This window comes from Lepidothrix coronata, unplaced genomic scaffold (genome assembly GCF_001604755.1).
Source record: "Lepidothrix coronata isolate B3197 unplaced genomic scaffold, Lepidothrix_coronata-1.0 Scaffold287, whole genome shotgun sequence".
Lineage (NCBI taxonomy): Eukaryota > Metazoa > Chordata > Aves > Passeriformes > Pipridae > Lepidothrix > Lepidothrix coronata.
The window spans coordinates 506,026-516,723 of NW_016690467.1; the positions used below are offsets into that span (position 1 = coordinate 506,026).

At 48.1% G+C, this 10,698-nt stretch overlaps 1 protein-coding gene across 1 annotated transcript in view; it reads right to left on the reverse strand.

The window, feature by feature from the left end:
* Window positions 1–10,698, reverse strand: part of SFXN5 (sideroflexin 5) — a 103,604-nt gene that overhangs the window by 86,997 nt on the left and 5,909 nt on the right. Inside the window, exon 2 of the mRNA XM_017836877.1 lies at window positions 6,532–6,600. Within this exon, the coding sequence (XP_017692366.1) occupies window positions 6,532–6,600 (69 nt within the window). The remainder of the gene's footprint in view (window positions 1–6,531; window positions 6,601–10,698) is intronic.

Sequence of the window (10,698 nt, forward strand, 5' to 3'; positions counted from 1 at the left end):
AGGAAGAGATGAATGGGTCTGTGTTCTATTTTTTTCTCCTTCTCTTGAGGAAATCTTAGTAGTTACTATAACAACCCTGGCCAGATCCCATCTTGTTTAGTTGTGGTAACAAACAGAAAACAAAAAAGCTCGATTTTGCTTTTTAAAAAAAAAAAAAAAAAAAAAAAAAAAAAAAAATCGCAGTCTTCATGAATTTCCTCCTTTCAGCTCCGTGGGGAGAGAGGGGAACTTTTGCAGGGAAAGGAGTCCTGGCCCAACAGGGTGGCACAAAAAGTTGAACAAAAGTGTTCAACCAAGGCTTGTGTTAAGAAGACGGTTTTTCACGCGGCTCTGAGGTGTTCAGGTAGTTTCAGCCAACGAGCCGCAAAATTTAGGGAAAAGACATTGTTGCCTCGTATCCCTTCTGGAAAAGTCAAGCACGTTCTTTTAACCAGAACCTCCAGAAAATAAAAAAAAAAAAAAAAATAGGAGCAAACTTTACAACGTGCAACAGTTCCAAATGCCAACGAGCTCCACTCCCCGGCTTTCAGCACGATGCAGCATCACTGTGAGAGCTGATAATGTCTAAGATTACACTTCATCTCCACTTTAACAGGAAAAAAAAAGAGGTCTGTCTACAAGGTTGCGCTCCTGTTTCAAATATTTATTGTTGCTTGATTTCTCTGCTGCTGTCTGTGGGATGAAGTGTCACTCGAGATTTTACAGCATCACTTTAAGAAAAAGAAGAAAAACAACCAAACCCCGCAACCACGTTTTTTTTTTTCTTAGTGTGTATCATTTCTTTCCTACCCCCTTCCCTAGGAGAAAAAAAAACTGGAGCACTTCTCGTGGTGGATGATGGGGTCTCAGCTCTCACAATAGGGTGCTAGACAGACCATCTGCGCCCGGAGGATGTTCCTACAAACCTCAGCCCACGAGCAGTGCCAGGGATCCACCGCGAGCAGCGATTCCCGAGCACAGGCTCCACGGCTGGGGCTCCACCACAGCAGCCCAAGCCACGTCCAGCTGGGAAACACCACCCAACAACAACAGGGCTTTGGGTAAGGGCTCAGTTGTTGCTTTGGGAGGAACACAGCTGGAAAACACACCGGGTTTGGATTACAGCTCAGCTCGCTGAGAAGTGGAATGGGCCATCACTGATCCATGAGCTTGGGTTTTATGACTATGGCTGGGCATGATCTCTGGCATAATTTGGATTCAAACCATCCAGCCCTCTGCCAAGTCATTCCCAGTCACAAACTGGGAGTTACCATGGGCCAAGACAGCTGCCTGCAGGCACCGTTGGGAGGGGGAAAGCACTCAGCTGCATGAACAACCTACACCAGCTGCTGCACAGCCAAAACCCACCACCTGACTCGGCCTGAGGCACAGAACCATAGCACCGTTTAGGTTGGAAAAGCCCTTGAAGAACATCAAGTCCAACTATCCACCCAGCACTGCCAAAGCCATCACTAACCCACGTCCCCAAGTGCCACATCCACACAGCTCTGAAATCCCACCAGGGATGGGGACTCCACCCCTGCCCTGGACAGCTGTGCCAGGGCTGGACAACCCTTTCCAGGAAGAATTTTTCCCTAATATCCAATCTCAACCTCCTCTGACACAGTTTGAGGCCATTTTCTTCTTGTCCTGCTCCTCATTCTCTGGGAGATCAAATCCCCCCATCTCCCCCTCCTGTCAGGGAGTTGTAGAGAGCAAGGAGGTCCCCCCTGAGCCTCCTTTTCTCCTCTGTTGTTTAGGAGGAGAAAGAACCAAACCAGAGACGCCAGCAGGAACTTATCCCACATCACACCGAGCTGGTGGCCATCTCCAGGAATCCTTTGTCGACATCCCAAGTCCCTCTCAGCCATCGCTCCAGCATCGTGGCAGGACAGAGGACAACCACGTTGTGTCCCACAGATGTTTGCACACACACACGTGAGTCAGACACCTCCACCCAGCACGGGAGCTCTGGTACTGGTTTTTCACCTTGCCCCCCTCTCTCTCAAGGGCACACGGTTTCTGTCTGGAAGATCTGTGCCTTGTCTCCTCTTGGATCCCGACCGAGGCCTGCACATGGCTCGGAGCTGCCTCCAGAAACCCATATGTGCACATACAGACCATAATCAGAGTCGTCATGCCAGGAGCACGACGACATTCCTGCTACAGAACCGACACAAAAAGAGGCAAGTTCTGCACCAGAGGGTTTTAAGAGGAAATCCACTGATGGGATGGGGCACGTTGGGACAAGCTGTATCTTGCTCCGCTTGGATTGGGGTTTTGGGGCGGATGATCCGCCGAGTGCAGGAGTTTTGCTGGTTTCGTGTTCAGCCCAACTGGCACATGACCCAAACCAAGAGTCTTCTGGCCACCAGCACCTCAAATTCCACGCAGGGTATGGAAATCCAGCTGTGCTGTGCCATCAGCCGCTCCGCGGTTCCCGATTTCGTCTCGCTGCTCCAGGGATGACACATACGGCAGACTTGACTCCAGCTGGCCCCATTGTATTGGATCCACAGTGACAGACAACAGGAGCCAGAAACTTTTTGTTCAAGTGGAGCCAGCAGATGTGACACTGAATAAACACAGACAGTCAATCTGCTGAGTAAGAAGGTATCGTTCATATAAATAACATACATCTAATCCTGCTTCCATTTTAAACCCAAATATGGGAATGCAAGATGCTCGGAGCTCTGCAGACTTAGGCTTTGAACAATGAGATAAAGCAAAAGCAGATAACACACAGCCCCTTCTCAGCTCAGCTTCCTTCTTATTTCGCTTTTCTGCCCGGAATTATTATCGGATCTTTCTCCAGGAAGAGCTTCCCACGGAGCGCTAACAGCGTGTCCAGGTTAATGTCAGATGGGATAAGTTTGCCTCACCAAAATATCTGCTTTCTGCCGATGGACCTTAATTACAGAGCAATTAGAAGTATTATTCCAATCATTTTAACCTCACACGTTTCAAAACCAGGCGCTGCACCCACTGAGGGGTCTCTCGTGGTCTCGGTGACGGGACCTGTTGGTCTCTGAAATGACACATTTCCCACCTATTGGAGAAGTTTGCAAATTTGCAGCTGCCAAAAAAAATGATTTCATTAGAGAGGCGGTAATGAGGTGAATTAGCACAGGAGAAAACCTCCCCTTTAGAGGTGGCTGCAATATTGACACGAGGTCGGGGCCTTGTTTCAATTCATCTGCTCTCAGAAAGCAAGAGAAACCCGGTAGGTGAGTTTGATACAGATAATTATTCTACCAGAAGCCACTGAAGATAAAAGCACAGGTACAACATAATCCAGTCCTCAGGGTGCATCCCCCAGGGATTACTCCTTAAGAACCTCTGGAAGACAAGGAAATTTTTAATTGTGTTAAAAATCTGCCTCGCTGAAAAAATAAATGAGTAAGAGAGGAGTGTCACTGAGACTAATTACACTCGATATCACTCGATTACCCACTCAGAGGGATCACTCCATCCTTCCCCAAAACACAGCCACCAGTAGGATGCGATGATGGAACACCAGCAATTAAAAAAAGGACGTAGAAAAATCAAATATTATTACATTTTCCACGGGATTAACCTCCACTCTCGTTAGAGACTCATTTATCTATTTTTTTTTCCCCTGTTTTCTAGCGAGCTCCTCCAAGACAAACAGCAATTTATTTGTTCCCTGAGAACCCTGGGCCTGGAAGATGCAGCCATCTGTCAGCGGGAAGGAGCTCTCCGAGCACGGCTGTGTCTCATCAAACCCTTCCTAGATTCTAATTTGCCACCTCGCTTGTCAAAGGAAACCAAACAGCTTTGAGTTCTATGTGTAGACACACGACTGATTCCAGAGTACGAGATCAGACACACAGAGCAGGGCCAGGACAAGCAAAAAAGCAGGATTTTGTGCCCCAGGAAGTGCTTCTTGTGACCCCAAGTGTCTGCTTTGCCAAGGGGCTCCTTTGGGAAGGGAACTCGTGTGGACATCACGAAATGTGCTACGGGTCTTCTGAGGTGTCGCTGTCATATAATTCAGACTCCCAAAATAAACAGACAGAGGGCATTTCCACCCTTGGAAAGCCACCAAGCCATTCCTGAAGATCTTGAAATTCAGACCTGCCCTTACAGGACCCTGCAGAAGGACACCAAACCTCCCTTGTCTGTTCAGGTTCAGTTTCGAGCCCAGAATTGCTTGATTTTGACCACTGTCTCCAGGATGGGCCACTCAGACTTTGCTTTTTTTCCCTCCCCTGGGTTTCACCTTCTCAGAAGAACCTCCTCAAAAGCTGTCTGGAAAAATGAAGTTACACCAGCTGATCACACTGAACCCCCAACCTTGCCAACCTCCTCAAAAACTCCACCGAGTTCACCCAGATCCCCCCACTTTAGGGACACACAGGAAGCAGGTTTGGGAATTTTGCCTTTTCCCTGTATCAATGCCATTGTATAAAACCCAGAGTTTGGTCCTGCAGTGTGCACAGCGAGATCTCCAGATTAAAATATATATAAATTAAAAATGTAATAAATTGAAAATAAAATCGACAGATTAAACCACATACTTACACACACCACGTATTAGAGGAGAAGGGAGAAAGGTGAGGGTTGTTATTAGAATATGGAAATGAAATTAAGAGAAATTTGAACAAAGCAGAACTGGATGGATGATCTCCACCCAAAAGAATCCTCCTCCAAAAAAAAAAGAGGTAAAGAAAACAAGCTGAGACACAACAAAATCCACCAAAAAGATGGGCAAAATCACCCCTTTCTGTCCTACCAGAACCACTGTCCAGGTGACCTTGACTTGGGAGCATCTGGTCCAGGTTCATCCTCAAACATCCCAGGGAAACCCAAGAGTATGGGAACGTCTCCCAGGAAAACACACAGCAAACATCAACTCTGCAAAGCTTTCTAGTGCAAATTCACCTGGTCAGAGAGGGGATTTTACCACCAGTGGACACCTTCCACTAGCCCAGGTTGCTCCAACCTGGCCTTGGACACTTCCAGGGATCCAGGGGCAGCCACAGCTCCTCTGGGCAACCTGTGCCAGTGCAGGAAGGAATGAGGGATTTGTTTCCAGGTGGTGTTGCCTGAACTTGTCCACTCTGTGGTCAGACAAGCCCCAGGGCAAGGGATGGAGGATTCCCCACGCTGCCAAAAATGCTCCTTCAACTCTCACTGCCTTGCACTGGACACAGAATCATGGAATCATGGAATGGGTTGGGTTGGAAGGGACCTTAAAGCCCATCCAGTCCCACCTCCTGCCATGGGCAGGGACACCTTCCACTAGCCCAGGTTGCTCCAAGCCCTGTCCAACCTGGCCTTGGACATCTCCCAGTCCTGTTGAACACTAAACCTCCCCTAAGGTAAGAGCAGCTCCAAGCCTTTCATGTGTAGGGTTGGTTTTATTCTGGCCCAAGTGTTCTCATCCTCTTCAAACAGCAAAAAAATCTCTAAAATCTGCAAAGTGCTCTGCATCCTCAGGTAATCCCGTGATTCCTCCCTGGAATTGTGATGTTCTCCCTCTGTCACGTCACCGCCCGGAGCTGAGCTCCACGGGGAGGTTGGAGGCTTTGGAAAATTCATCTCAGACTTTGATCTGAAAGCAGAATCTTCATTTTGATGGTGTAAGAACAGCTGCTTTATTTTCTGCTGTTCCCCCGGCTGCACACACAAAGTACTCAAAGCTAACATCATGATACACCTCATCCTTATGTTTTTTGGGGAAAAAAAAAAAAAAGCTGATTTAGAAGAAAAACATTATTTAAAGTTGCATTGGGTCTTTTTTCCCCCCCTGCCAACACAGTGAAGTTCCCCACTAGCTACACGGAGCAGTTCAGCTCCCTGGGGCTTGAGATTTGCTTGCAGGTGTATTTTCATCTTAAAACTACCCCACCCCAAAACAAACAAACAAAAAAAAAAAGAAAAAGGGAAAATAAAAAGGAAAAAGCAGCTGCCCTTCACTGAAAGCAAAATCCCAAGTTTTCTGGCCAACAGGCAGAATCACAAGCAGAAATATTCCTTCTGTGTGTTCCCCATCACTCTCAGTCACTATTTCATGAAAGCAAAGGACTGAAATAATTCTGGACAACATTAAACGGAAAGAAAGGACCAGAAATCCAAACTCCTGCTACAAACAGGTAAATAACTAAGGAAAAACTATGGAAAAAGGTGGTTTTGAGTGCAAAACTTTCACAAACCCACCCAGCTTCACGTCCTCTGTGGAATTAATATTTGCTCTCTCATCTCCTCCCCTGCATTTTTTTTTTTTTTTTTCCATGAAGAGCTGTAGGAATTTTCCTTCTGGGAAGATTAAATCAGTGGCAAGTTTGCCAGAAACCAGTCCAGGGGCTCACCAGTTACTGGAGGGAGATGGGAGGTGCGGATTCACCGATGGATAACACAAAGCGAGTTTCAGTTTGGATTTAACAGTCGGGCAATCAATCAACTGTGAGACACAAATCCACTGGAGACCCGGGTTCATTACTTGTGCTGTTCACAGAAGAAATTGTTTTTAATCTAAAGCTGTCTAATAACCAGCACTTTCCCAAACCCAAGGTGTGTGTATTTTACCTCAGTCACAAAGAGAGTGCGGGGGTCGATGATGTCCAAGAAGTGCCTGAATCTGCCATAAAATGAAGTCTGGAAAAAACAGGAAAAGGAAACAAAACATGGTCAGTGAGAAATTGCCTTTCACCTGCTGCAGAGAAAGGTTTTATTTCCTTTGCAGAATTAAGTAGCAACTAAAAATAAATACTATAGAACGTATTTAAAGGGAATTTTTGATAGGAAGTCTGGAAGATAAAAGGTGAGGACTTGAACCCTGATGATGGGACACCAATCCAGATGCTTTAATAAAGGGATACCAGCAAGCTGCTAAAATATCCTTTACTTTTTCCCCCCAAAAATGAAATATTGCCTGTGGGACTCCTGGGAAATGCTGAAGCCACAAAAATCCAACATGCAGCTCCAGACCTCTCACACTGAGCAACATTCCCGAGGGAATTCCCATCCTGCAATGTCTTTAACACAGTCCCTGTGCTGTTCATCCCCATTCCTGCCAACATCCACCTTACAGGACCAGCAGCACCACAGGGTCATGGATTTTGAGGATAGACCACCATGAAGTGAGAGGTTGTGGATTCTGCATCCCTGGAAGTGTCCCAGGGCATGTTGGACAGGGCTTGGAGCAACCTGGGCTAGTGGAAGGTGTCCCTGCCCATGGCAGGGGGTGGAACTGGATAATTTTCAAAATCCCTTCCAACGCAAACCATTTTAGGATTCTCTGGATCCCTTTCTGGTCCTTCAAACACTTGCTGCTCCCAGCAAGAGCATCTTCCTACAGCGTCATCCCTACACAAACACATCCAGCTTGGATTTTTCCAAATGTGCACTCTAAGAACAAGCCCAGGGCTTTGTCCAACCTGGCCTTGAACACTTCCAGAACCAGGAAGAGAGTCTGAAAGAAGGGGGGAGAGATCTGTGAAACAGGAGGGGAAGATCATGGGCAGCTCCAAAGGAAAGGAGAAAAGGAGACTCAGTATTTAGAAAATAAAAATGTAATTTATGCAAACTCAAAGCACCGGACCATGAAATGCTGATATATTAAGAGCACTCAGGATACATTTACATCATCACTCCAACATCAGTCTGGATTCTTTGATCTGGATGCAGGTGAGTGCCAGACCCTCATCCGGACACCGGCAAGGCCAAGTGGACGCAGGACACTCTGCTCCAGTGGCCCCTCTCTGTCCTGTGGTTTCTCCCCAGCAAAATTCCCAGCACACCATGGATGTGGAAAGGACCACAGCCAGGGAGATCACGCATTTCCACATCCCCTCAAACGCCAGGACCCCTCTGTCCGGGTGTTCTCCAGCCACGTGCCGGCAAATCTCCTGCTGCCTTTTTAACGCAGGGATGTGCTATAAATAAAGGACTGGAGTGTGGATACAGCACCGAGAACAGCATTTAATCACTGCCTGGCAGCGCCCTCTGAAACGTGCTGCTTCTCCTCTGCTCCATCCATCAAGCACAGAGAAGCACCAGGCATTCTGCCTCCTTATTCCAGCAGAAATCCCTCTCCAAGGGCCGTTCCCAGCCTTGAGCCGCAAACCCCGTCCTCACAAACGCCTCACGACACCCCTGCTCACAAAACTCTCTCTCTGTTATTTTATCATGTTCTGCTCTAAAAAAAAAAGAAAAAAAACAAACCACAATTAAACCAAATCGCTGCACACAACTTTGGGGGGGGGGGGAGAAAAAAAAGCACAGCGGTTTTTAATTAGCATGGATTTAATTAACACTAATTCTGGTACTTTCTAGCGTCCCCGAGCTTGACATTTTGCCGCCTCGCTCTTTGATTTTGAGGGTGAAGCTCCCTGCAGATGCCACTGTCCTTCCCATCCTTCCCATCACCGCTGCCCGGCGCTTCCCAGTGGTGCAGGGAGGGATGTGACTAATCCCTGACTCACCGGGCCCCTCCTGACGTTCTCCCTGATCCTCATCTCCCACATTCCATCGGCCCTCTCCCACTGCCCGTCCCTCAGCACTCGCTCCATGCCAAGGAGACACCAGAGAATCCGGAGCAGTTGGAATTACGTGTGGTTTAAACAAGAACAGAATGGGGGGGGGTGTTTAAATTTAAGTGGTCTCGACTTCTCCACCGCTTTTATCTCTGTGATATTCATCTCACGGGGAGAAAAACAACACTGAGTAGAATTAAACGGAGCATCAATACTTTACACCCACTAAACCAAGGTGTAAATGTCAGGGAAGAAGGAAGGAGACCGTAAGTCCAAACATGCAGGATATAAATGTTGTTTTTTGAAGTGCAGATTTCAATTCCCGAGCTGTCCAGGCTCTCAGGGAGCCGATCCTGTATCCCAGGGTCGTGGTTTGGTTAGTTCAGCTCCAGCCCTGGGCTCCAGGCCTGATCCTGCCTGGTCAAGCTCAGCTACACCCAGCTAAGGACAGGTTTGAGCAGGTCCAACCCATCCTGACGTAATCCCATTCCCACACTCCCTGCTCCTCTCCTGCCCAGTGCCGGCGCCGACCCGGTGCTTTAACTGAGTGCCCAAATTCTAATCCTCAAATCATGGAATCACAGACTGCTTTGGGTTAGAAGGGGCCTTCAAGACCATCTCATTCCACCCCCTGCCACAGGCAGGGTCACCTTCCACTAGCCCAGGTTGCTCCAACCTGGCCTTGGACACTTCCAGGGATCCAGGGGCAGCCACAGCTTCTCTGCCCAACCTGGGCCAGTGCAGGAAGGAATGAGGGATTTGTTTCCAGGTGGTGGTGCCTGAACTTGTCCACTCTGTGGTCAGACAAGCCCCAGGGCAAGGGCAGGTCTGTTCCAGTGGAGTCAGGACAACAGCTCTCGGGATACCACAAGGAACTTCATGGTGCAAGGTCACCTAGGGCCAATTACTCACCTGGGAGCAGACAGGGCTGTCCCAGTGCCTGCTTCTTCCATCCCTACTTTTTAAAAAAATAAAGGAATCACCCTCTTGCTACGGTTACTTCAAAGAAAGGACAATGGGAATGCCAAGTGCTCCTTCCCTAGGCTGGAACACAAGGAGGAAGCCAGTTCTGAAGAACATCTTTTTAGCAAGGGCAAGCTGTGACAGGACAACAGGACAAGGAGGGATGGCTTTAAGCTGAAATAGGATAGATTTAGATGGGATTTTAGGAAGAAATTCTTCCCTGTGAGGGTGGTGATGCCCTAGCACAGGTTGGGCAGAGAAGCTGTGGCTGCCCCTGGATCCCTGGAAGTGTCCAAGGCCAGGTTGGAGCAACCTGGGCTGGTGGACAGTGTCCATGTTCACGGCAGGGGGTGGGACTGGATGGTCTTGAAGGTCCCTTCCAACCTAACCCATTCCATGATTCTGTGATCTCTGACCTTCAGGAATGCACAGGGAGCAGGTGAGGAGCTCCAGCCCATCCTCCCTCCCCTGTAACAGGCAACAAGACCCAACTCAGCACTGTGGTTTCCTCTTTCTTTCTGCGGTACCACGAGCTCTCTAAAACACAATTTCAGGAACCTGCTTTTAGGAGCTGCCCTGACATGAAAAACTCTTACAAATCTGTGGTGCTCAACCCCCCCCCACCCTTTCCAGTAGAAGGGTTATTGTCACCCCGAGGCTCAAACTTTGTCACCTCGACTAAAGCCAAAATCTTCCCGCTCTCTTTCCCAGATCCCAAGAAACGGGAGGAGCTGCACTCCCGTGGCAGTGATTGATCCTTCAGTGCATCCTGATCAGCTCAGCATTCCTCATCACACCTGGGGACAGCACAGAAGACAAGCCATCAGCAGAACTCCTCCCTCTGCTGCCTCTAGTCCAGGGTCCTTCCAACAAGGAAATGGAACGTCCTTCACTCCCACCAGGCCGAGATTTTAAAGAGAACGCCAAAAAAAAAAAAATAGGAATATGAGTCTGAACAAGTTTTGCTTTGCTTTGTTAAACTCTGATGAATAAGAGCCTCATTTCTCCACAACAAAAGCCCTCTGAGAACCACATCAAATGGAACCAAGGTCAAACCAAGAGCCACGTTGTCTTCTTGAGGCTCCATCTCACCGTCACCACCCTGTATTTCACTCCTGCAGTGTCTTTACCACGACTGTACAACCCCTGAACAAAAAAATACCCATTTTTTTTCCTGCTGTCCAGCCATAGGACTTTGCATTTTTCCTTTTTGGATGACTATGGAAAGCTGCTTCACTGTTAGACCTTGTTGGTC